The sequence below is a fragment of the Melanerpes formicivorus genome, unplaced genomic scaffold, assembly GCF_026170545.1.
Source record: "Melanerpes formicivorus ecotype bairdi unplaced genomic scaffold, bMelFor1.0.p_v2 SCAF_26, whole genome shotgun sequence".
Lineage (NCBI taxonomy): Eukaryota > Metazoa > Chordata > Aves > Piciformes > Picidae > Melanerpes > Melanerpes formicivorus.
Window position 1 is genome coordinate 5,300,703 of NW_027142378.1, and position 27,994 is coordinate 5,328,696.

At 40.3% G+C, this 27,994-nt stretch overlaps 1 protein-coding gene across 1 annotated transcript in view; it reads right to left on the minus strand.

The window, feature by feature from the left end:
* Positions 1 to 2,748: 2,748 nt before the first annotated feature.
* The window catches only part of LOC137448842 (spermatogenesis-associated protein 7 homolog), a 31,624-nt gene continuing 6,378 nt past the window's right edge, over positions 2,749 to 27,994 (minus strand). Inside the window, exons 2-7 of the mRNA XM_068153740.1 lie at positions 25,965 to 26,024; positions 20,699 to 20,791; positions 17,068 to 17,115; positions 4,888 to 5,006; positions 2,955 to 3,463; positions 2,749 to 2,864 (exon numbers count right to left, since the gene is read on the minus strand). Of these exons, the coding sequence (XP_068009841.1) occupies positions 2,780 to 2,864; positions 2,955 to 3,463; positions 4,888 to 5,006; positions 17,068 to 17,115; positions 20,699 to 20,791; positions 25,965 to 26,010 (900 nt within the window). The 5' untranslated portion in view covers positions 26,011 to 26,024 and the 3' untranslated portion in view covers positions 2,749 to 2,779. The remainder of the gene's footprint in view (positions 2,865 to 2,954; positions 3,464 to 4,887; positions 5,007 to 17,067; positions 17,116 to 20,698; positions 20,792 to 25,964; positions 26,025 to 27,994) is intronic.

A 27,994-nucleotide genomic window follows, 5' to 3' on the forward strand; every position in this document is an offset into this window, starting at 1 on the left:
TGCATGCAGTTTGTCAGGAATTGTGCCAGGGGCAGTCTTTTGTGTGTGATCTCAATTCTTCTTCCACATTTAATACAAATATAACAGTATTGCTTGTCTCCATTGTCCAGTAGCAGTCCTGTGGTGAATTGAGGTTTTCCCCCAGCATTAACTTTTTGCCAGACCAACTCAGTGAGAAGCAAATGAAGATGCATTTACAAGTAAAAACTACACTATGATGGAATGCAATGAATGTGTACGAAATACACACTATTTACAATATGATACAGACATTTACAATTAGCAAACAACACAAAAACTCCTCTGGTCAAGAGACCAGGGAAGCTGTTCCACTGCTCCCCCACCCCCTGTCCCGAGAGAGAGAGAAGCGGAGAGAGGAAGCAGTGGGTTAGACTTAGCCAAGGTCAGCCAGAAGCACGTGGATTATCTCTCCTGAGCAAAGCAAAACAGCCAGAGAGCAGAAGAGAAGAGAAAAGGGAAGAATTGCTATGTTACAGATCCTCTTATTCCAGATATCCACCCAATGGATTTGTTTAGAATAATCTTTTGGTTTCCTTTTTACACCCAATAGTGACTTATTTATATTTTTCTACTTTTCTGCTCAAAATCTGTAACTGAATTTTAAAGGCATAGCCTAAAACTGCCACACAGTCCCCTTCTGTATTTTAGTGGGGCCTAACTCTGTCTGTTTTTACTTTCATGCACTGGGTGAAACTGCTGAGAGTACCAGGGTGTTGGACACTACTGCAGGCAGCTTCCCACATTAATTTATAGCTGTCCTTCCTTTCTGAATTGCTCAGAAAGGACTTTTGAGCTGCCTCTAGCCAACACTTTTTAGACCTCTGCAATTCATTTGCACAGTTTCTTTGTTCTAGGGTTTCCTTTCCAGTAATTTTTAAGGGAAACACTGACAATTTGAACTTTGGTGGTCAGAGTCTTGTTAACTGGGTGTACTAGAGAGAGATGTGTCTGGAAAGTCCTCTCAAGATTTTTTTTCCCCTACAATGGCTATGACCAGCTGCAAGCACAAGATGTGCTGATGTTGATGAACATTGATAAAAATAAAGACCTAACAGACTAGGGATCAAGGATCTCAAAGGTGTTTTCCAATCTGGTCTATTCTATTCTATTCTATTCTATTCTATTCTATTCTATTCTATTCTATTCTATTCTATTCGCCTACAGTAAAAAGGATAAATGATTATTAGCATTATTTGTTATTTACATATTCTTTGTTATTTACGTATTCTTAACATATTTGCCTACAGTAAAAAGGAGCTAGGTGGTATGACTCAGAAAATCTCTTCCAACTTTCCAATTCCACTTTCCAAGGCAGTAGCTGAATCCTGTACCTCTAGTAGAGACCCTTCTCCTTGTTGCATACAGCCACTGCTAATTGGCTCTTGTACAATTTTCCACTAGATTCCTACTTCAATATTTTTCTGTAAAACTTAGAAATAGTTGAAAGGGGCAAACAAATACTTAGCTTGCTTTTCCTCAAGATGTGTTTCTGGGGAAAGTGGCATTCCAGAATTGGGAATCCACAATTCCTTGTTCTGCCACAAGCCAAGAGGAAAAGTAGGATAATTTTTTTTTTCTCCATTATCTTTTGTATTAATATGTAGTTTTTTAAAATTTCCATTCAGAGCACATGGGGGAAATGTTCTGATTTCATACCATTTCAACATCAGAACAACATCATACTGAAATGCCATGGCATCTCATATGAAAAAAATTGAGTGCCAATCTCTCACTGTAAATAAAAAGTATTATCAGGTAGGTTTGTGTTAGCAGAATTGGAAATAAGATTGCATAACCTGAGAAAAATTATGCAAATGTTATAAAGAGAATTAGAAGTTCTGACAACATAGGAAATATTTGCAGGTTTCATTCAAATAAGATAGTTTTTTCTTTCCTTAAAATGCCTTGCAAAATACATTTGTGTCTTTGAAAGAAGACTTAGAAAACCAGATTGATATTGAAATTATCTTTTGCTCTGGATTATCAAATGGGAATAGGAGCTTCTCTTGATAATATTGTAAAATGAAGGTATTGTGGGTTGGAACAAGAAATGGAGTAGTCCTAGCTAGCATAGGGCTGTAGCAAATCATGCTTGTTATGCCTTGGCTGAACTGGGTAGAAATTCAATATTGATTCAGTAAAGGGGCAAGTGGCCCAAGTAATCATACAAAAACCTTTCTGTCATACATGGCTTTGGCTACTGTTAAGCATCCCTTATTTTTAAGAGCTATAAAATTCACTAAATTGAACCTTCACTCATCTTGAAAATCCAGGTGACTAATGGAGTGCAACTTCCACATTACAGTACTGACTGCAAGGCTGAGTGATTAGCTCTTTGATTGGACATTTCTGGACTCAAAGTTATTATCTGGATGGACTGAAAGGCTGTAGATCAACAAAAAGCTGAAATAACAGCTTGAAATGTTTTAGAATGCCACAAAATGTCAGTCAAGTGGGGGAAAACTCTGCTTTAAGAAGAACATATTTGTGTTGGATTAAGTCTCCCACATCATAGAATGCCTCATTTATGTTTCTCAGAGAGACTAGTTACTTTTGTTCCTAGTTTACTCACAAACCCCTGTTGTCCCTATCAAGTCAGACATGCTAGATTTCTCAATTGAAATCTTAGTGACTTCTCACAGGATGATTTAATATTTTTTATTTGCTCTTAGCTTGTACTACCCAAAGAAAATATTCCATTATCCATCTCATTTACACACAACCAGGACAACTTTTGTGAGAGTTCCATTCTTTGTCTTTACAGCAGACTGGGTACACCAACCTCAACTGGCTGTTGAGGAAAGTGAACTGAATGTGGTCTCACACATGTATCTTCTACAAACCTGGAAGAATAACAGCATAGTGAAAACCTGTTATTCTTTACATGATAGTAAAATTGTTTACTTCTAGCACTGATGTATAAACAAAGTTACCTCTGCAACTCTCTTTTATTTCCATTATTGATGTCTGTTGATTTAAGTGATGGTTTGCCAAGGGAGGAGATCTTTTTTTGGGGAGGAGGATTATAATACCTCTGTTTTGCAAGAAAAGATTCGTGTGATGTCTTCAAGATTTGAGGAGTAAAACACTGCTTCCTTTCTGTGAAGTAAATTGCATGTTTGTCAAGCAGGTCCCCAGAGTATGTTTTATTAAAAGAATTTTGAAACACCTTCTTCCTGCTGCAGCTGTGTAAATGCATGTGAGACTGCAGAAGTGGTGAAGCAGATGATCTGCCTGTACTTGAGTTGTGAACAGGATTCTGAGACAAAGCATGCTGAGCAGTATTTTGGATAGTCTTTTTCGTCATGGGAGCTGACATCAAAGTCCTTGAAGTGGGCTTCTGAAAAGATACAGACAGGGCCTTCTCTCTCTTTGTCCTGGAACAGTTGTTCCTACCAGACATCAAATATAAGTGACCATTTTCCAACAGTGACCACCTTGCCTGCAAGTTAAAGAACAAAATCACTGGGATAAAAATCACAAAAGCAATTCACTGAAGACAGAGTCTCCTACAAACTCATTCAAACAGGAGGAATATAAAGAAACCTTTTACACTGTCTTAAGTGGACTAAGTGAGTTGCTGAGTTAGGAGAAAAAACATCCTGCCACTGTGCTAGAGCTGGTTAACAAGCTCTTTTTTTTTCTAGTTTCTTCTCCCTTCTCTTTACAAGGTTGAGGGTGCTAATAACAAGCAATTTTAGGAAATGACAGAAATTCCATTTTGCTTAAAAGGGCTGACAGAAGGAGAACAGGAGATGGTGTTTTTGCTTTCCTTGGACATTTCACATTCTCATCTACAGATCTGATGCTCAATGTCAATCTGATAGTCCTGTACTAGCACTTTCTTTCTCCTTGTACACCCATGCAGGTGTAGGCATGATTCCATCTCATGAATGTGAAGTCAAACAGAGCCACTATTATCCTCATCAATAACATAAGTGAAATTGTGGCCTATGATTTTGCTATTTATCTCAGTGGGAGCAAGATGTTACAAATCCAAATAATGCACGGTGGAATCGGATGACATTCTTTGTAAAGAACATCACTGATAATCTAGTGGTAAACCATAATCCTCAGCAAATACAAAATTTTACAACCTAAATATAGTCCACTGAGTAATTTTTGCCCTAGAAAGACTCTTGACTTGAAGAATGAAATGTTTTGCAAGACTTTGGACACTGGCCAAATTTGGTGAAGAACAGGCCTACCCATACTAGCATGAGGCTGTACAGTTTCTTGGTATCTGGCAGAATATATAGAATTAAGATTAATTACTTTAGGGTCTTGCTTTCACCAGTAAATACCATTCTGAAATCCAAAGGATTTCAATTTCTTGCATTGCATTCATTTGGAATCCTAAGAATATAATTGTGATTTAGTTCTCTTGAAAACACTGCATATAGAGATCATCCTAATAAGAATGTTGTCACTCATCAGTAAATTATTTAAATAAATTCACTCCTTTTTTTGTCTGAGAACCCATGTAATACTTTCTTAAAGATTCTAATTCCATCTGCAAAAGGAGCAAAAAAGAACGTGCGTGGGTTTGTGAGTGGCACGCACACATTCATGCTGTCAATGCAGGGATGCGTTTTAGTCATGTACATCTCATCATGACACAGGTGCCTGTCACTGTAGGCCATGTAGGGATAGTAACAGTTAGATGAGAGGACAGCTGCCAGTTGGCAAAACTGGGAATTAAATATTATCTTTGACTAGACTATACAAAGCCATGATGAACAAACCTGCACATAACTGCTGTGTTACAGGAACTCCCCAGCACCTCACAGTAAGGGGAGCTGGTCTCTTTCATATGACCCAGTGTTACCAGTGTGACAGGTCCTATACTCTCAGGGTATCACATACCTTCTGCTGGTTTGGAGAAATGCTTCTGGAGTGGAATGCTGAGGCAGGAAGACCATGTACAAGATCCTTATATTTCTCAAGGTCTTGAATGAGTCTGTTTCTTTTCTGCTGATCCTTGTCTGTACATGTAAATATTTGAAAATGAGTGGTCAAGTCATAGGATATTACTCTTCATTCTTCTTTTTGCCACTAAAGACTATTTTGCCCTCTCATCTTAAATACTAAGTACCAGACAGGGAAGATAATTCTTCTACTTTGTACATCTGGTGCCCACTTCTTCCATGATCAGCACACATCTGAATTTGAAATAAATGCAAGCCAGGACTTTGTTATGTCACTCATATAGTAAGTAATGAGCTCCTGAAGGAATAGGAGAGAATAGCAGTATTTTTTTTACCCTCCTCCTGCATGCTCTTTCTCCTCTCCTACACAGGAGCTGAGGCAGATCAAAATAGAAGAAAAGACACAGCAATCAAGTAAGGACAAGTCTGTGTACCAAGCTTAGTGACCACAGTTAGGCTGTAGTCTGTACTGACTGTAATGCCAAGGAAGTCTGCTTTCAGTATCGATCAAACTCAGGTTGAAAAGAGGAGGGTGACACATCTTGTAGCACCTCATGCACAAAAAGAATAGAAATAGACTTAGGTCTGGAAGATCCAAAGGCCTACTGAAAATCTGCAAGTAAGAGTAGGAATATGAACACTTACAATAAGCATTATCACGTTAGATCATACTTATAATACATACAAAATATACAACAAAATGATAAGAATACCTGTGAATTACAAGGGGATGTGAGCTTCCCAAGGCAACAGAGGCCTAACAGGCATATTCATGCATAATTCAAAGCATCTCATAATCCACTGTGTTTGGTCAGAACCTTGTGTTTGGCAATGCAAACAAGAATGATGCATGACCAAAACCGTCAACCCTTTTAACCTACTGTGTTCCTTCCAAGCACAGCTCTGAGAAAAGGGATATGAACTGTAGTGTGCCCCACCACCGTTCTCTTTGCAGGCGATGCAGTCCCAGCAGCTCTAGCTGAAACGATGGATCTGCACACAAAATAACGGTAAAGCTGGGCCCACATAAGTCTTGCAAGCTGCATATGGCTCTTTGGGGTTGAAAATGCAGCTCTGTCAGACCTTCCTTGCTCTATGGACACCTGGCACATGCCCTGTGGTGGCACATGCCCTGTGGTAGCACATGCCCTGTGGTAGCACATGCCAGTACTGCCAGGCAGGCCAGAGGAGAGATGTGCTCTGCTCCTTCCCCTCTGGGTACAGCTCAGGACCCTCTTCAAACAGATAATTCTAGAGGCTTTGCAAAGCTTCAGGTGTCTGGTGAAATGTGAGTTCTGGCAGTGTGAAGTTACTTTGATTAATACTGACTCCTGATCAAATACACAGTTGGTTCTTGAGCAGCCTAGGGCTCCCTTGCACTGCTATTGTGGTGATGAACTTAAAACACGCGGCAAATTTTTTGCTCATAAGCAACTTCTCTTCCTCTGAAATGGTGTAACTGCAGCTCATCTCACCAGTAATGTGACAGAATAATGCTTGGAACCTGCAAAGCTATGCTTACTGCAGATGTTCTTTTGGAGAGGGAGAAGCATCAGCCTCAATTTAGTACTGCTCGTTTGTGAATTAGCAGCAGGGTTTCAGGGTTTTAGTTAGTGCCAAAGTAAGATTTCTTTGGGAAAAGGAATAACTGAGACTCTTTAAAAAGAAAAAAGAAAAAAAAGAGGAAAAGAAACCACTTAGATGTCACACTAAATGGCTGGTTCCTCTGAAGTTTGTGCTGGGTCTTTCATGTCTTTACAATGTCCTTGTAGTAGGACCTCAAGGCCATAGCCTGGTCATTGAAAAAAATAAATTACACTAAAAGCTAAAGCTGATACATACTCTCTCTAGGCATATAATCTGGCTTTCCAGTCTTGCCTGAACATGAGTTCATAGCATCATCCTATTAAGAAAAACATGTTGACTATGCTAAATCCTATTTGGATGACGGGAAAGTAGGATTGTGCAGCTCACTGGAACAAATAACAAAATGTACTTGCTCAGTCTCATTCATGCAGAGATTAATACTGTCCCCTTTTATTTAGCTTTGTGCAGCACCCAATCAAAGTACTCCCCAATTCTGATTAAAGACTTTGCATTCTGCTGTCATGTGAAAAATAACAGACAAGGCAGCTTGCTGTAGTATCTGTGCAGTGGTGCTGTCACTTGGGGTACCTGGCTTCTTCCATGGCAGTGCCAGGAAAAAGTGACACCCATGTCTCTCTGTTCTTCTGCATATGCCATCTATCTGTGCACAGGTGAGGAGAGACACCAACTGTCTACCCGGGTGTCAGGTGTTAATGCACCTGCCTGCTCCCCCAAGGTAGAAGTGAAGGAAAAGTAACACACAAAACTCAGGGTTGAGATAAAGAGATAAGGTAAGACTTTAGTACAAAATATCATAGTCACAATGTACAAGTCACCTTAGCTTAGCCTACCTGCAGGAAAAAGAATAGCATCACACAGAAAGATAACAGAACATCATAATTACCTTAGCTTAGCCTATTTTCTGGAAAAAAACCCAACATAAAGCATAAACCCAAAATCAGCAGCTACCCGACTCCCACCTGTCTTGCTGGCATGCCTGCAGAAGAGAGCTGACATGCAAGACCAGGAACCCAGAAGCAGCAACCAGAATAGGAATCCTCCCAGGTTGCAATCTGAACTTCAATACTTTGCTCCAATTAGCACTTTCATTTGTGAAGCTGATATGATTGCAGCATGGTATGAATAACAGCAGCAGATGCATCTCAACCCATGACATCGAGGCATGGCTCAGCCTTCATTAAACCTTTCCAAGGACAAGAAAGTAAAATGTTCCAGGTCAAAGAACCCCTGGTTTTAAACAGACTTCCTCTAGTATTTCCCTGATATTTTTGCTATAAATGTGGGTTATAAATGCACCACATGACATTAAGCCTATTCAAATAAGTACAACTCCATTGCATTATGGTTTTATGTTTTGAGTAGTTAGCATTCCTGCATTAGGAATAGTGCGGCCAGCAGGAGCAGGGAGGTCATTGTGCCCCTGGACTCTGCTTTGGTTAGGCCGCAACTTGAGTACTGTGTCCAGTTCTGGGCCCCTCAGTTTAAGAAGGACATCGAAACACTTGAGCGTGTCCAGAGAAGGGCAACAAGGCTGGGGAGAGGCCTTGAACACAAGCCCTATGAGGAGAGGCTGAGGGAGCTGGGATTGTTTAGCCTGGAGAAGAGGAGGCTCAGGGGTGACCTCATTGCCCTCTACAACTACCTGAGAGGTGGTTGTGGCCGGGAGGGGGTTGGTCTCTTCTCCCAGGCAACCAGCACCAGAACAAGGGGACACAGTCTCAAGCTGCGCCAGGGGAGGTTTAGACTCAAGGTGAGGAGGAAGTTCTTCACCGAGCGAGTCATTCGGCATTGGAACGGGCTGCCCAGGGAGGTGGTTGAGTCATCGACCCTGGAGGCGTTCAAGGGGAGATTGGACGTGGCACTTGGTGCCATGGTCTAGTCATAGGGTCTGTGTTGATAGGTTGGACTCAATGATCCTCGAGGTCCTTTCCAACCTAAGTTATACTGTGATACTGTGATACTGCGAAAAGCTCCTGGGCCAGAATGTCTCATTAACAACTCTCCTTCTCTAATAGACTCCAGGTTTCATAGCCCAGACTGTCAGGTTTTGAATGTATCTCATCCGTGTGAAGCAGGCCGAAGGACCGTGCAGCACATCCTGGTTTGCTGACATATCTACATCATGGACTGCCCATGATCAAAAGCTAGGTAAGGACAAAAGGTTCACCTGCCCATTCTGCCTTTCTCCAAATACTTTTTAATAACAACTAGCAACAACCAAGAACAAAAGAAGAAAATAAAAACCACACCATTAAAACTTTGTGTCTCAAATTATAGGTGCTTAGGATTATTCTTTTTCTTTCAGAAAAAGAAAAAATAGCAGCCCTTGCAATCTGAGCTCATGTCCTAGCTTAAGTGATTAAGAACTACCTGTAGTTTATGGTTAAAACCACAACTGGAAGTGAGTAATTGAAGGGAGGAAGGAAGGTTTTACCAACAGAAGCACGTGAAGATTCAGTGTATCACCTGAATCCTCTCAGGACATGATTATTTTCGTTCCTGCAACAGCCTGTATCTCTTGAGTCGCTTTTCTTTTTGGTGCTTCTTAGTGAATAGATCATGTGGTATGGCCAGTGCAGCAGTTATTTAGGCAAACAGATTCAGTAACCTTTCTGTGAAGCACATTTATTTGCTGCTTCATCATCCTCCCTGCTTTGGCAAATGTTCATTTATCAATACTATTGTACAATTTCACTGATACTTGTACTGGTATCTGGTACTTGTCAATGCAAGAGAAGTACAAAAAATAAAAGGGATTTAGTCAAAATCTGGCCCTTTTGAAAAGAGGAAGATTCAGATGCTATAGTATCCACTGTTTTGCTGGCAGTTCCTTTTGCCTGCCAGTTAATAAAACATCTTGTCTCCCTTTTGATGCTATATGAATGGCCTGTGCACAAACTAAGCAAATACAAACTTACTCAACACAGCAGAAGCAGCTAAGCTGATAAATATTGCTTAATCAGAATGAAACAAACTAAATTATTGTTTCGTGTGTTTGTTTCTGCTCTAATGCCTTTCAGTTCTGCTTACCTTAAATAGTAAGAAGAGCTGTCAAACATCTTAGACTGACTCCACAGCTGCCTACTAAACCAGATGGTTATTTTCAGGTCTAAGACAAAATATTATGGCCCGAATATGAACATGGGATACAGAGCTGGAAGAGGCTTCCTCTAAATTGTTTACCAGATGTTATGAAACTCAGTGGATACAGTTAGAAATAGCATCCACACCTTGGCTTGTGCCTTCATTTTTGGCTTGGAGTGGTAATTCTGGTTTAGTTCCTACCAAGTGTTTTTAAAAAGTTGGCTGATGTTTAACTCCTGATGAGTTTTCAAACAACAAAGTCTCAAGGGGCTGGGGAGGGAGAGAGGGGCATGTGAAGAGGACCAAAAGTGGTAAATGAACTCCAGGATGCTATCAGTCCAGATCACAACAACTGAATGACTGTTACAAGACTGAGGTAAATAAAGTAAAAAGATTTTTAAAAAATTCACCATGCTAATGTGATAAGAAAAAAAAAAATTCCAATTGTGGTTGAGTGAGATAAAGGTGTTGGCTTACAAGACTTCTGTAAGCTCCCTGGTTTTGTCCTGCAGGATGTTTTGCCTGAGAAATTAGAGTACGACAAAATTACATGTGTTTACAAAATGACTAACTGGCAGATGTGAAAATGTAATTAGGAGTGAGGCCTCTATGCAAGGCAGGTATTTCCAATGCAAGGCTGATTTTTGATTTTACCAAATTATTTCTTTCAGTTATCTGGAAGAAAACAAAATCACTTCTCATAAAGTGTGAATGATTACAGGTAAGGGACTTGTGAATAATAAAGGGCTGATAACTGTAACAAGGTGATCTGCATCGCTCAGTGAGGTAGGTGTAGGTAATCAGATGTAGGCAAGCAGTGTACTTTTCAGGATGGGTAGTGGAACATTCAGGAAGCATTGCTAAGCTACACTGCCTGGTTTTGTCTGCCACGTTGTTTTGTAGTTTGGTGCCAAATTTTGCACGCTTGCTAATGTGAGCACACACACTGACATGAACAGGAATTTCCCCAGGAGGAGGGAAAGAAGGAATCAGCTCTCCATGACAAACCACCTTGTCCAGCAATTCTGAAGTCTTTGGCTATAACCCATGTCTTCTGTAACTGCTTCTGCCTTACTAACAAATTCATGGACATCAATGGAGCTGACATCACTTAACACAACAACTTGACAGACCACATCAAAATAAAGAATATTCTTTCTTCACTTATTGAAGACAAGATTTGGCATTTGTTTTATTTAGATAGGGGAACAGGCCTATTTTTCTTAATTTTTTAGTGAGTGTAGATAAGATATGTTCAAAAGGTCAAGTTCACAGGTCTGTAATGCCCATCCATGCTTAACCTCTTAGGTATTCACAACTTGCTTTAGAAGCAAGTAAGAGCAAACTGTGACATTTAGAGCACCTCTCATTCTTGCAGACTATTTGTCATGTTTCACCCAATTTCTGATACAAGAGGCCAGATCTTCCTCCCTCCCTTGTGTCAGTACGTGTTTTTCAATGGTAATTTATACTGTGAAAAGTGAAGGATACATCCAGAAGCATTGCTTTTGATTTTCCAAGATTCTAAGAATTACCAAAAATTAGATTCTATATTTTGTGCTGAAGGGACATTGTTGGTAAAGTTGAAAGTAGAAGTCATAATCTATGCCTGCAGATCACTGACAGGAATGTACTAGTCTCTGAGGGATAACAGTGCTTTCTAAAAACTGGTATTGTGCAGAGATATTTAAGGAAGAAAAGAATTCCAGAAGTTGAATTACAAGAGAAACATCATGGTGCTTCATCTCTTTTTAAAGTACTGAGTGATTTCTGCTTTCTCATTTGACAGCAGAGTAGGAATGCAAAGTTAAAGTAGCCAGTGCAGAATGGTTATGACAAGACTGCTGCTCTCTGCATCCTCCAGTAGCTCTCACTATCTCTTACTCTTGTTTTACAAATACTCCTTTAAACAGCCCTGGTTTTGTGAGTAAAGCACTGCACTGGGACTCAGAAAATGTATCATTTAGTTTCCAGCTCTACAACAGCCTCCAGTGTGATCACAGGTGTGTTAATTAGTCTCTGGCGCCTTCATTTCTTCCCTGTGAAAGAGGATGATATACATTAATTCTGTTCTAGCTGGGATATCATCTTGGGCAGCTATCCCCAGAAGATAATCTTTACATTGTGTGATGGCTGAGTTCAGATCCCAAGTGGAGCTGCTAGCATGGCGTAGGATGCAAAGTGAGAGCAGAAGAATTTATAAACCGGAACAGTTGTTTAGTAGTTTAATCATTGAGAGCGGAATGATGCAGTGTAGTCATACATTTGATATTCCCTTCATTGCAGCTCCCTTGCAACAGTGATCTGCACATTTCTATTTTTGCAGACTGTAAAATTTACTATTAAAACCCTTCACACTAATGCTCCATAAACTTGCAGTGATAGAAAATTGATGTTTGAATGTATAAACACATTGATTTCCAATGATTGATAAATGATCCATTCAATTGCCCCAAATTAATGGCAACTAAGATTCTACATCTATAAGCATAAAATTACATTACTATAATTGACTATGTAGATAATTGATACAGACTTTAGATAAAGTGCTGCAATTTTGTATGTCTTTGAGCTGTCTGGATATCATTTGAGCTGTCTGGCCTGCATTAAGAACAGTGTGGCCAGCAGGAGTAGGGAGGTCATTCTGCCCCTGTACACTGCACTGGTTAGGCCACACCTCGAGTACTGTGTCCAGTTCTGGGCCCCTCAGTTTAGGAAGGAGGTTGACTTGCTGGAACGAGTCCAGAGAAGGGCAACGAAGTTAGTGAGGGGCTTGGAACACAAGCCCTATGAGGAGAGACTGAGGGAGCTGGGGCTGCTTAGCCTGGAGAGGAGGAGACTCAGGGGTGACCTCATTACTCTCTACAACTACCTGAAGGGGGGTTGTAAACAGGCAGAAGTTGGTCTCTTCTCCCAGGCAGCCAGCACCAGAACAAGAGGACACAGTCTGAGGCTGCGCCAGGGGAAGTTCAGGCTGGAGGTCAGGAGGAAGTTTTACGCAGAGAGAGTGATTGCCCATTGGAATGGACTGCCCGGGGAGGTGGTGGAGTTGCCGTCACTGGAGGTGTTCAGGAGGAGACTTGAGAGGGTGCTTGGTTACATGGGTTAGTTGATTAGGTGGTGTTGGATGATACGTTGGACGCGATGATCTTGAAGGTCTCTTCCAACCTGGTCTGGTCTATTCTATTCTATTCTATTCTATTCTATTCTATTCTATTCTATTCTATTCTATTCTATTCTATTCTATTCTATAAGTGAAAGCATTTTGAGTAAATACCTTAGTTATAGTGACGTTGTTTAGGTTAGGTTTAAATATTCTGCATTATTCTTCTAAGGAGGACCATTGTACAAGTCTGGTTACTTTGCTTAAGCAGTGCATGCCTTGCTAGGGATTATAACCTTGAAAATGAACTCTGGATTTATGTGGGTTGTTGCATACCAGATAAACAACCCTGCTTTTCAGACAACAAGGAGAAACACCTTGTTCCTTTACACGGGTGTTACAGTCTTGTCACAAAGCAACTTAATCTTAAATTGGTTAAAGCCCAAATGGAAATTATTATTTTGATTAACATTTGTCTCATGCAGAGAAGCAGTAAGGGAAAAGTACAGGTTATAAAAAGACCCCTGTGTGCCATATCTAAGCACTTAAATACTCTGCTGGTATAAAGAAAAATAAAATTCCTCTCACCGAAAGCTGCTGTTATTTTCTGTCCAGTTACTAAAGCATGTCTTTCTGCACACACCAGCATGGAAGTTTGGGTTTCAGATTAATAAAAATGAGTCATGTGGAGCTATTGTATGATCAACAGTCCATGACAGGTGAACCAGAAACAGCCCCGTGGACTCATGTACTTATATATAATATTACTTGTAATTCCTCTGGGGTAAATGTATACAGAGTGTATACATGTAAATATTGTGGAGAATTGTGTAGAACATGCAGTGATCTGAATAGCTCATCTTGGCTACTCAAGCAGTTGACCTTGGCTTAGTAAGGAAATTGTAGTTCAAGAGAGAAGGAATGTTTTTTTTTTTTCCTTTAAGACCAAGATTGCAGAGACCTAGAGGTATGTCCAGAGAGCCACATTTACTTTAGGTCCTTTTTCAAGACATTCTTTAACTTGGGTAGAATGAACCTGAAGCACCTGACCACTTCTACCGTAGCTTCACCAAGCTGGTGTGCTTACTTTTCTGGACTACTACCCAATACTCTGCTATCAGAAGCAGAGCAAATAGTACAAAACAGAAGAGAAACAATACAGAAGAGCTGGCCTTGATGGAGTCACTCTCATTTGTGGAATGGGAGAGTAAGAAGAAAATCAGAGCACAGTACTCTGGACCACTAGGCTTCCCTTGAATGGTGGCTGAGCCTGTGATGGAGCCAAAGAACTGAGCTTTATGAAGGGATTTTCAGAACTGCAAGACCAACGAATTATTTGAGTGACTTATTTTCCTTCCTTTCCTCTCCTCTCTCCCCTGTCTTCTTCGTACAAAAAAGTGGTGAAGGCTGGCACTTGCAACGTTTTATAAACCATATTTAAAGGTCATTAGAATAATTTTTGTAGGAAAAAAACTCAAGTAATTCAATGACACTCAGTAAAACTGCAACATTAGTAATTTCATAAATCTAAAAGAGCAAAAAGGCCAATAATGCACCAGATGTAAAACAGTGCCTTTCAAAAACCTAGATTTGAAGTTTTAAGACATACCAGAAGACACTGAGGAGAAAGTCTTATATGTTGCACATCTCCCACTTTGTCTATACAATCTAAAGTTCAGCAGTACAAAATTGTACTGAAAACTGTGAATTTTCAGATTGTCAGAAAAGCTAATTCTTTACTGCATTTTATCAGGTCTCTTCTCCCAGGCAACCAGCACCAGAACAAGAGGACACAGTCTCAAGCTGTGCCAGGGGAGATTTAGACTGGATGTTAGGAAGAAATTCTTCATAGAGAGAGTGATTGCCCATTGGAATGGGCTGCCCAGGGAGGTGGTGGAGTCACCATCATTGGAGGTGTTTAGGAGGAGACTTGATGGGGTGCTTGGTGCCATGGTTTAGTTGATTAGGTGGTGTTGGATGATGGGTTGGGCACGATGGTCTTGAAGGTCTCTTCCAACCTGGTTTATTCTATTCTATTGTATTCTAAAATTAAACAAAGCATTGCATGCTGCATTTTATTATTTTTCAGAACTAATCTTTGTGGCTGTTTGAGTTTTCCTCTTCGTATTTTTTTTTTTTAATCTAACAGGTGTGTATATGTCTGCATCGCTGTTAAGTGACCTGAATTTTCTTCTTGCAGCCTGCCAGTGAAACGTGTGGCATCCAATAAAGATCACGCCTTGGAAAACAAGTTTGTACATATTGGAATGTAAGGACTGAGAGCAAGTAAGAAACCATACTGCATTGAAAGGTATATCTGTCAAAGTTCTGATAAATCTCGAGGTTTAAAAGCATACCACTCTTAGTAACTAGTAATAGAAATAGTGGGAGATTGTTGTGGGAGAAAATTTTACATAAAAAGAAGAAACGGCTGTAATCTTGTACTAAGCAGAAAATTGGTTTTATCTTCCTATTATTCTAGCAGGCTGGCAAAACAGCCTTCATTTATTTTGTGTCTTTGAATATGCAAATGATAAACAGGAGCCTATTTTTGTAGGCATAAAGTCATTTTATACTGCTGAAATGATTTGCACATCAAACCCATTAGCAGCAACTCTACTTCCATTGTGCGGTTTCCTTGCTTAACACCTCAGAAGACATGAGTTCTGATGCACCTTTTCATTGTGACTTCTGAGTTCTGAGTTTTATCCTTCAAGGGGCAGAACTTCTTTTGCCAAGACAGACATTTCTGTCAGAAAAAGTATTTAGCTGATGTGTGGTGTCTTTTTAGTGAAGATAAATGCAAAGGTGATTTGCATTTCCTCAGTGGGCTGCTCACAAGAATGATATTGGGTCCTCACTGACTCTCTATGAAAATCTCATGCTATGGTTTCAGTGTGCATCAGGAGCCTTGTACTCAATGTGGGTTTCTAAATTGGTAGAAATTCATGCCTCCATACAACAGCAGAGTCCTGCTTAGCTGTGTAAAAGGAATACCTTCCTAGGAAAGCATTGTAAGACACACAGATAATGTTTGCCTTTGATATATCATCTAGGAAAACTTGCTGTTGTAGCTAATGAAGTTATCTAGACAAAATCTATGTCATCTTGATCTTCTCAAGTAAGTGAGTTCTACCTCTCATGCACTTCTTTGTCAGGATCATCTCTGTCAAACTAGCATTCTCAGAAAGCTTTCTGTGGTATTTGGTACTAAAGCACTGTTTTCATAAAATAATTAATCAAAACTACTTATTTAAAATGATTATATAAAAGCATTAAAAAAACCATACTGTTGAGCATGAAGAGTTAAGCAACAAAGAGAAAGAAATTCTGATTGTGATGTGTTATGATCCTGAACTTCTTCTCTTGCTCTTCTGTACTGAAGATCTCATATAATACATTTTCTGAATCTTTATGGGAAAGAGTTAAGTTTGCCCTCTTGGCTTGTATATCTTGCTTGAACAACTGCATCTCACCATTGCCTTTGAGCTATCTTTGCTTCAAAGTACGTTATGTTCTGCTCAGAGGAATAGGCTACCACAGATCTTTGATACATGGTTCCCACTATGCATGCACTGTGGAGAAAGCAAAGCTTTCATTTTTCTAGCTTTTTAAATTTACTTTTAAAATGCAAGGGGGATTGCATGCAAAAAGGGTTCATGCTCCTTTGTACATAGCTGTCACACAGGGAAGTAGCACATGCTTCACAACCCAGTGACTGACAAAAACTAAACACAGCCCAAAGTGAATTCTTTGTTTCCAGGGAGTGAGATGAATATATTGTTTTTTATCAATCTTCCTTTCAAAGAAGGAAGGGCAGGAGAGACTCATATTGGGTACTGCGAACTTCAGCCAAGAGGTGGCGTTAAGGTGCAGTGCAATGTTCTCTTAACAAAACCCAATTCATTCCTCAAAATCTGTTGTAGCTGTAGCGTGCCTGAGGCCCAGAGATACGAAACAGTTAAGGAAATGGAAAATAAAGTGTGGATTAGCAAGGGGAGTTTAGACTGGAAAACTAAACCAATTTATGCCTCCAACAACCTCGTTGCTTGAAGTTTGTATGTCAGAGTCACAGAGTCTGCAAGATAGCGTATATCTGTGTAAGCATGAACCAAATGCCAGCTATTAAGTTAGATAGTAGATGAGACACTAGTAGGTAGTGTAGTATAGTATAGATGCTCTTTTCTTAACCACAATGATACATACTTCCAGCACATATATGCCTCTTTAGGTCACCTTCGTCATAAAAGAAGACAAGTATTTCCAAACCAAACAAATGGAGCCAGGCCTATTTTGAAAACAAAACAAAATGAAGCTACTCACATTTAACACTGGTATGCAAACTCTTTGGTGCAGATGTATCAACAGCAGCTGTATTAACAAAAAGAAGATTCAGTCCAATGGGACACTAACATCAAAAATAATCCTATGAAAATGGATAGAAATGAAACTGAGCATCCTAAAATCCCTGGGGAATCTGGTACCAGTCTGCACAATATTAGCATTATTAACAATGCAGATCTAGAACCTGCCAAATCTCATAATTTCCCAAGTGAGGTACAATTTTGTAACTATTTCCTGCTATTATCTTCACCAATAATGAGCTCTAAAAAGATAGCATAGCTTAAATGTAGTGAAGTTGAGTTACACCAACTGCAATTACACCAGCTGTAATTACGCCAACCAAGGATTTGCTCCCTTGTAATTTATCTGAGTAAAAACATAAGAGAAGTGCCTTAGCAGTGCTGTTGTTGGCTCAGTATCAAACCTGGGTCTGAATTTTGTGGGTTTTGCCCATGTTTACTTGGGTATAGAAATAAGAGGCAATGCAGCTACACTTATTAACTTTAATTTTAGTTTACAAGTTAAGAAAAGCTGTACTAGTTTTTTCTTGGCATCTATTGGCATCTACAGAAAGTTTCTATTACAGGGATTAGTAGTACAGCTGTTATCAGTCAGGGGAAGCTGCCAAGTGATGTCCTGAGAATGAGATTAAATTTGTCTCTAGGCTCAATGTTACCAGTTCTTCATATATTTTTTACCAAGAGGAGTTATTGGATTATACAGTTACACAGGCAGTTTTGTACACAGCATTTTCTGTCATTTGGTGATTCGATTTTCATTGTAAAAGGTCAGTCAAGAAGGCTTCAAGGAACCAAGCCTTGTCACTCTGCTGCTGCTGTCTTTATTAAGCCATATGTCCATAGAGGAGGTGGCATGAATGTTAATGGTGCTGTGTGCTTGATTGTGTATATGTGGATATAACTGAGGTAGATAGGGAACTATTTTTGACTGTGGAGTGAAAATCAAGTACATAGGAGAAGTTCAATATTTCGGTTTCATTTGAAGAATACTGACTCTATTTCCTTCTAGACACTTCTGTGATTACTGCCAAATATCACAGCAAATTGGAGTTTATAAAAGTCCACCAAATGAAGTTTCAGGCATGCAGGTCTAACTACTGTATGATATGAAGCCAAATAGATTGTATCTAAAAAGGTAGCTGTGATTTCCAAAAGACTGGAGAATAGTTAGAAGGATATTGAAGAAGTCCTTCAGACAAGCCTGACAAGATTTTTCAGAGGCACAAAATTCGATCATCTCCTCCAAGGATGTAGTGAGTCAGCACTTCAGAGCATCAAGGTATGAACAGAGGAAAACTTTGATATCTTTCCAAAGTGTGTTTTTTTACTATGCATGCAGAAATTTAGCTCTACAGGGAAAACCTGTAAGATTGATGTGGCACTATAGTAGGTAAAATAAGCATTTTAATATTAAAGATTCCTTCTGTATTATACTCCAAATTTGACTTTTGAGAACTATAATGTCATATGGTGAAACACTTGGCAATTAGAAATTTTAGCCACTGGAAATTTTGTGTAGCACCTACTGTGAGAAATTCTTTCCAACTTGACTGAATTCTCCTACAAACAAGCAGGACTGACATTTGGAGGGGGGGAAAAAAAAGAGAGAAAAGGGAAACCTGTATGGGAACATTTGGCTCCTTTTATACCAAGAGTATCTTTTGTGTATTTTCTTCTGAGCTTTAAGAATGCAAAAGCCAAAAAGGATGCAAAACATCTTTGTTTTCTTCCTTTTATTTATTTTTTTGATCTTTGCTCCTTATTTAGGCTTCACCAGTTGGGAATAAATCAATATCTATTATACACATCAGTCTTTGCAGTAATTAATTAGTCTTGATACTTCAGTATATCTATAAGCAATGTACCAGGACATGAATTCTACAGTCTTTAGAGTTCACTGTTTCAGTGACATTAGCCTTACAAAAGCAAAAGTGGCTTAATATTAAAGTACACAGCAACAATCCAGGCTCCAGCTTCCAGTAAGTGTGGCATAGTCATGAACCTCAGCAGAGGACATGAGACTTTGAAGCTGTGGTTCTGATACCATGGTAAAAAGATCCACTAGATTTGAGTTAAGATAAAGGACTTGGCATTGCAAACTGAGACTGCTGACAGTAGTCTTATCTATTGTGCAGCAGCTATACATTATTATTAAACTCACAGCATGTTATCAATTAATTGTTTGGTAGGAATGCCTTGGGAGACCAAGCACTGAAAGTCTTGCAGTAACCTAACTATTGCTATGACCATTCACCTGAAGCACTAGGAAGTTTACACAACTCAGCAACTGATGGAGGAAAATATTTTTGTTCCAAATTCTCTTCTTATCAGTATGCAGCTATTTATAGGAAGGAGAGTACTTGAAGAGCCCTCTCAAACATGAGAGCATGCTAATGAAATTTCCCTCAAGGTTATTTAGGATTGATACTGTAACTTTCTAAACATCAAAAGCTGCAAATGCACTGTTACTCCTCAGTGGTTTCCCCTAGTTAAAGACATTGCCTAATTCTTACTTTATATGAGGAGAGGCTGAGGGAGCTGGGATTGTTTAGCATGGACAAGAGGAGGCTCAGGGGAGACCTTATTGCTCTCTCCAACTATCTGAAGGGAGGCTGTACCCAGGTGGGGGTTGGTCTCTTCTGCCAGGCAAGCAGCACCAGAACAAGAGGACACAGTCTCAAGCTGTGCCAGGGGAAGTTTAGGCTCAAGGTGAGGAGAAAGTTCTTCACTGAGTCGTTCACCATTGTAATGTGCTACCCAGGGAGTTGGTGGAGTCATTGTCCCTGGAGGTGCTCAAAAAAGGATTGAACATGGCACTTGGTGCCATGGTTTAGTTAGTCATGAGGTGTTGGGTGATAAGTTGGACTTGGTGATCTCTAAGGTCTTTTCCAACCTTATTGAATAGAATAAACCTTTATTTAGAATAGAATAAACCAAACCAGGTTGGAAGAGACCTGCAAGATCATCGAGTCCAACCCATCAACCAATCCAACCCACCCAAACAGCTAACCCATGGCACCAAGTACCCCATCAAGTCTCCTCCTGAATACCTCCAATGATGGCGACTCCACCACCTCCTTGGGCAGCCCATTCCAATGGGCAATCACTCTCTCTGTATAGAACTTCTTCCTAACATCCAACCTGAACCTCCCCTGGCGCAGCCTGAGACTGTGTCCTCTTGATTCCATGATTCTATGATTTTGTGATTGCCTTTTAGTCAGCTGCAATATGCATCCAAACAGAAACCTCTGTTAAAACAATATGAGGGAATACAATAGTGTTTTCCTTTCTAAGATGACCTCGTAATTTTGTGGAATGATTTGATTCTTATGCCTCTCAACAGTTAGGATTGTGTTTCCCAAGACAAGATTACAGTTTCAATCAAGTGTTCTGCGTATCTCTTCTTTTAGGACACACCATGTTATGCCTCAGTTTTAGGTCTTCATACATCTGTTGAATTAATAAGAGAAAGAGAGAGGAAAGAAAGGGCATGAAATTTAGCAGCCTAACACAAAGACATCTAACATACCCTGCAGTATGATTTCATCTTTCACTACGTAGATATTGTCCTCATTAAAGACTATACACACCTTTGGCAGACATCAGTTTCCTGTAATGAGCAGCCATGTGATCTTGAATGATGTACTGGCTGGAGAGCTTGCAGGAAGATCCAGGAGAAAAAGCTGCAAGAGAGAAAAATCATAGTTCATTCAACAGGGCAAATAATTTCTCAGGAAATAATGGCTATAAAAACATTTTAATATTTACCCTCTCCTGCTTGCAATAAAATCAAGTCAGTGTTCATGTATTTCAAAAAGTAAGAGTAACACAAAATAACATGAAAAAGTGGTCAATTACTCTCATTTTGCATGGTTTTGAATACCTGAGAATTGTGGCTTGCAACAAGTAATGTATGACCCTTGGATATTATAGAATGCTGGGGGATAACAGAGGATCTCCCTCTTCAATATCTGACACAATAAAAAGCATTTGCATTTTGAAAGCTTTAATACTGGAGAGCAGGACAAAGTATTGTAAAAAACTGCATAGGAACATCTTACCTCTTGATGGTTCCAGGCCTAACTCTAGCACTTTGTAGTGAGTGAATTGGGCTGGATGCACACAAAGACAGAAGTTGGGCCAGAAAAGGAGCCAGAACACGGAACAGAAATGTGTTATGCACAGACTGACCATGACACTCCTCTGAATCTCAAACCCACAAGAATTCTCAGATTAGGAAGTATTTGTCTCTGTATCTGATACACCTGATCATTACCCTAGGAAAAATAGTCAAGAAGCAAATAAGCATTTTCTCACTTTAAATTTTAACCTGGTAGTACTCCTATGTAAGAGGAAAAAAATAATAATTCTGTGCCAGAGACTGTCTATTGAACTTTGGCAAGGTATTTTTTTTTCAATCTCTCTGAAAAGAGGACAATAAAAGACATGTCTCTTTCTCAAAGAAGATGTTTTAAGCATAAAAACAATATAATTATGAGATTTAGTGGGTGTCCATCTAAGTTTCTCCCACCCCTAGAGAGGGTGATCTTATTTGAGCTCACTGGAAAGTTCATACTTTTTCACAGATTTTCTCTTGGGTGGTTTATTTGTTTGTTTGTTTGGTTTTTTGCATTTTTTAATAAGTTCATATTGAGATAAATGTCAAATAGAAATCTTCAAGAAATTTTAAGTATCCTTGTTATGGGACACTCTTGACGGGACAAGCACATCAGGTCAAATTGAAACAGCTCTTTTGTGCACGGTAAAGACAGGCAGAGTTCAAAAGCCCATGTCTGAACAGAATCACACTTTTGTATTGTCTGTTGTCTTACATAGTTCTTTTTTACCTGCAACATTTAGTGAATGGCTTTATGCAATTTTTCAATATTTCAGAGTTTCCACATTTCCTGTGTTCATATGATCATGCACAGATCTAACTACAAAAAGTTGCCTCCTTTTGGAAACCTCAGCTGAGTGCTATTGTACTTTCAAGACAGTTACATCTTGCTTCTATATATATGAGGAAAGATATCCAAGAAACACACACCCAAGAACAAGCAGTAAAGAACACTGACAACTCATTTCAACACTAACTCTTTTTATTTCCTATTTTGTAATGACTTTCCTTAGTAATTTATTATAGTCCTGAACGTGTAGCTGTACCATGACTAATTTACCCAGCTTCCACTGATTGAATTGCAAGAGATTACTTCTGGAAATCATGTCTGGGGAATATATCATGTCCAGAGGTATAATGTCATATCATAAATCCAGTCGTAGCAGTATTAAAGTTTGACTGATACACAATGACAGTGATAAAACATGTCTTTTCCATGTAGCTAAAAAACAAGAATACACTTTTGAAAAACTCAGGAGGTGACTTTGCTCCTCACCAGACTGCTAATTCAAAGTCACTAGTGTTTGCCTCTTACAGGAGCAAAAGCATGTTCTCAAGAGTGTCAGCTATTTTACTCTTTGAAAGACTAGTATAACTGCAGGGCTGCTCTAGCCCAAATAGCTTATATCATTGCTAACTGCTAATTCTTACAAGTGGAATTGCATAACATGGAGACAAAACTACATGCACTTAAAATCAACAAATAAAACCAGTGATACTTAACCTCCACTCCTTGGTGGATATGGAGGGGAACATTGTAACCAAGGATAAGGAAAAGGCAGAGATACTTAACACCTTCTTTGCCTCAATTTTTACTAGAAGGGCAGAACGTCTTCCTGACAGCTGGTCTGCAGAGCTAGCAGAAGGAGCCAGGGAGCTGCACAGTTTCCCTATGTTCCATGAGGAGGTGGTTGGAACTCTCCTTAGCAGCTTGGATCCCCACAAGTCCATGGGACCAGATGGGATTCATCCTAGGGTGCTGAGAGAGCTGGCAGATGAGCTGGCCAAGCCACTCTCCATAATTTTCCAGCAGTCCTGGCTCACTGGCGAGGTCCCAGAGGACTGGAAGCTGGCCAACGTGGTGCCCATCCATAAGAAGGGCCGGTTGGATGAGCCAGGGAATTACAGGCCTGTCAGCCTGACCTCAGTGCCAGGCAAGATCATGGAACAGGTCATCCTGAGTTCAATAACACAACACTTACAGGATGGCCAAGGGATCAGGCCTAGCCAGCATGGATTTAGGAAGGGCAGGTCCTGCCTGACCAACCTGATCTCCTTCTATGATCAGGTGACCCGCCTGGTGGATGTGGGGAGGCCTGTTGATGTAGTCTACCTGGACCTCAGCAAGGCCTTTGACACCGTCCCCCATAGCAAACTGCTGGCCAAGCTGTCAGCCCATGGCTTGGACGGGAGCACACTGCGATGGGTTAGGAACTGGCTGGAGGGCCGAGCCCAGAGAGTGGTGGTGAATGGTGCCACATCCAGCTGGCAACCAGTCACTAGTGGTGTGCCCCAAGGATCAGTGCTGGGCCCTGTGCTCTTTAACATCTTTATTGATGATCTGGATGAGGGCATTGAGTCCATCATCAGTAAATTTGCTGACGACACCAAGCTGGGGGCAAGAGTTGATCTGCTGGAGGGTAGAGAGGCTCTGCAGAGAGACCTGGACAGGCTAGACAGATGGGCAGAATCCAACGGCATGAGATTTAACACATCCAAATGCCGGGTTCTGCACATTGGCCACAACAACCCCATGCAGTGCTACAGGCTGGGGTCAGAGTGGCTAGAGAGCAGCCAGGCAGAGAGGGATCTGGGGGTGCTGGTTGATGGTAGGCTTAACATGAGCCTGCAGTGTGCCCAGGCAGCCAAGAGGGCCAATGGCATCCTGGCCTGCATCAAGAACAGTGTGGCCAGCAGGAGCAGGGAGGTCATTCTGCCCCTGTACACTGCACTGGTTAGGCCACACCTCGAGTACTGTGTCCAGTTCTGGGCCCCTCAGTTTAGGAAGGATGTTGACTTGCTGGAACGAGTCCAGAGAAGAGCAACAAAGTTGGTGAGGGGTTTGGAACACAAGCCCTATGAGGAGAGGCTGAGGGAGCTGGGGCTGCTTAGCCTGGAGAAGAGGAGACTTAGGGGTGACCTTATCACTCTCTACAACTACCTGAAGGGAGGTTGTAGACAGGCTGATGATGGTCTCTTCTCCCAGGCACCCAGTACCAGAACAAGAGGACACAGTCTCAAGCTGCGCCAGGGGAGGTTCAGGTTGGATGTTAGGAAGAAGTTCTATACAGAAAGAGTGATTGCGCTATGGAATGGGTTGCCCGGGGAGGTGGTGGAGTCGCTGTCATTGAAGGTGTTCAGAAGGAGACTTGACGGGGTGCTTGGTGCCATGGGTTAGCTGTTTGGGTGGGTTGGATTGGTTGATGGGTTGGACACGATGATCTTGAAGGTCTCTTCCAACCTGGTTTGGTTTATTCTAATAAAGTTTAACTCCCAAACACTTGGAAATATCAAATTCTTTTCTACCCTTGATATTACTGGTAAGCGAAAACTGTCTCTGCAACATCCTTGGCTTTGTCTCTTATAAAGTGATAGTAGTATTTAAACAGTGTTGCAAGGAAAGAGCTATCTCATACCATAAGCAGCACTTCGCTGTTATGGTCATGCACCTATTTGTCTCTTGCATTTAGAACCTAAATTTGAAGGGGAGAGAGATCACCTCCTCACTCCGTGTCCGACTCATGCCAAACAAGGTAGAACAATTTTTCCATGGCTATGACCACAGTGCACTTTCAGTGCAGGTAATATGGTAATCAATGAGATTCAGCAGAGTGGCTTCTGCTTTGATCATCTCACAGAGGTGTCTCTGCTTCTCTTCTCTTCATAAAATACACATATATCACTTTATACAGGAAGCCAGTGTAACAGTCTGTTGAGTTGGGAACACAATAGGTGCCATCTCTCATTCTGTTGGAGTTCCTTTGAAGAAGTAGGAAAAGAAGGATGGTAGGATAGCACCCTGTAGGCTGTGACATGCAGCATTATATATGCAAGAAGAAAAATATATATTTTTACTGTGTTCCATCTTGGGCCCTTTACTACAAGAAAGACATTGAGGTGTGGGAGCATATCCAGAGAAGGGAAACTAGTCTCGTGAAGAGTCTAGAGAAGAAGTCTTATGAGGACCAGCTGAGCTGAGGGAACTGGAGTTGTTTAATCTAGAGAAAAGGAGGCTGACAGGGAGCATTCTCATTCTCTACAGCTCCCTAAAAGGAGGTTGTAGCAAGGTGGCTCTCAGTCTCTTCTCCCAAGTGAAAAAACACAGGGCAAGAGGAAATGGCCTCAAGTTATACCAGCGAAGATTAGGTTAGATATTAGGTAAAAATTTCTTCACAGAAAGGCTTGTCAAATACTAAACCAAGCTACCCAGGAAACGGTGGAGTCACCACCCCTGGAGGAATCTAAAAGATATGTAGATGTGGTGTTTCGTGACATGGTTTAGTTGTGGACTTGGCAGTGCAAGGTTAACTGTTGGACTTGATGATCTTAAAGGTCTTTTTGAAAACTAAACAACTCTATGATTCTATTAAATGCCTCTGACTGCAGAGAAACAATGGACAAAAAGGACAAAAATGCAGGGAATGGTTGTGTTTGTCAGCATCTAATTAAGGACTGAAACTATACAGATCTGCAGACGATATAGTGAAACAGTATTGCTGAGAAGAGAAGCTTCAGGGAGAACAGCTTTTTAGCAATTCTTCTAGAGCTCCTTGGCAAAGATCCTGACCAGGTAAGCTGCTTGCCTGAATTAAGGCAAGATTTTTGTAATAGCAGATATTAGAAGCACTTATCTGCTTTACATTATTTTAGTAATAAAATGTGTATTTTTAATAACCTCATGCAGTTATTCCTAAACTGGAGCACATAAACAGCTCTCAAGTAATAATTTGAATACTTACTTTTGTGTCCTCTGAAAGGTCCCATCATGGAGTACGTAGGCATCATGGCTATCTTGGACCCTTGGTATGGAAGAAAAATATATTGGTAACATATGATGGAGTCATTAATGAATACAATTATCTTTCTGCAGATCTTCAGGGGATTACAAAATAGTCATCTCCTGGCCAGAATGCTATGCTGCAACTGATACAGGTATGAAAATGCTGGTACTTTTGACTTTTATTTCCCTGCCAGATTTCTTCTGTTTGTTTTAATCCCTACCAATTAGCAGGGACGTTTTGACCAGATACTCTGAGACAAAATTCCCTTTTACAACAGCATCTGCAGGGCAGTTTTCTTCAGGCCACAAAAATGACCCATGGCATTGCACAAATGTCACATATTTTGCAATCTGAAATATCATCTCTGCTAAACATAAATCTTCAGGGCAAAAGAAGCAGCAGCTCAGTAAGCTACTGTGCTGCTTGTTCCCAAGGGAAGCAGTGGGGGAAAAGGCACAACATTAAAGATTTTCTAAAGATACTCTATGATAGGCTCACATCACAGAAGCCAGGCCACAAAAAGCCCTGCTCAACACAGCAAAGTAAGCAAACAATCCCTCTCTCATTTCAAATAAGTGGCAAGCTGCAAGAACTCATATTCCAAATAGAATGATACTCATTTTATGAAGATACATCCCACTGTAACAGCTGAATTAATCTCAGATGACTTACAGGGTAAATTTTAATGTATGCCTTAATAGCTGAAGGAGCTAATTATCAATTTAAAAAGCCACTCATTTCACAGGAGTCAGGTAGACACAGCATCATAGGCAATTCAAGAGATTTCAGTCTCTACTTGTCCAGTGATATGGCCTTCCTAACTCCCCCTAAAATCAAGGAGAAATTGGTACCTGAATTGGTGAGTCTCATCATGGAGACTAAAGGTCAGTCCTCCTTTTTAAGATACTTTTGGCTTAGTGAAATGATTTGTCTATATGCAGAAGTTCCAGCAAGAATTTGAACTATAATTTAAATAGACTTCCTTCAGTTTAAAAACTACTTTTGGTTCAACTTAAACCCATTCTTGGGTAATGTAAACCAAGCCAGTTGCCATTGCAATATGCATACATAAATCTTTTCACTTTAAACCCACACTTAAATGTCCATGCTTGTTAAGCAGACAGGACAACTGGCATGCAGGAGCCTAAAGTGCAGTAGCTTTGTACTCCAAAGGGTTGTCCACCAGCAGAAGTTCCTTAATTGTGGACTTATATTTGCCTGATTAGATTTATGAATTGCAAAGGAAACATCTCCTTAGAGATGATCCCAAATGTCAAGGGACATGCCAAGTGCCATCAGAACTAGAAAAATCAATGCAATTTTTAATTTTGGTTTCCAGCCAACATTGTACTTTGGGTGAGGAACCAGGAGAGTCTGACTCTTGAACAACGAAACCTTTGCTTTGTTCACGCATACACAGTGTGGGATAATTTTTGACTTCAAAGGCATTGCTGTAACTTCAGAAGCCTTGCGTTTATACAGGCATAAACAAAATCTACAGGCAGAGACTTTAGAAGGTAATTACAACTTTTGGATCTTGATCTGGTGAGAACTAACAAAGCACCTGGTTTATTTCAGAGAAAGCATTCCGAAATTCAGGCTTCATCACTAGAAGCGTAGTTTTTGGCAAAATTACCTGACTGGGACAGCCACCTTAAAGATCAAAAGATGCAAGTAACACAGAACGTTGTAACACTGCTCTGAGAAAATAAAGCTGGAAAAATTATGAGCGGTACTTTTTTTTTAGATCAAATTCTGCCAACTGAGACTACTGGCCTAAAATAAAGACACTATTAAATAAATGGGAGATGACTAAACGTTATTGCTTTTCCTCTGTGCTCCTTTCCTCTGTGTTCCTGTCTAATTGTCATGGGTCCCTAAGTTAATAAAATCATCAAAAGGTCAGGGTTTTCTTTTTTCCTTTTGAAAATATCCTTCTATAGTCACGATAGGATATGGACAAAGGAAGTGACTGCTCTCAAATCCAA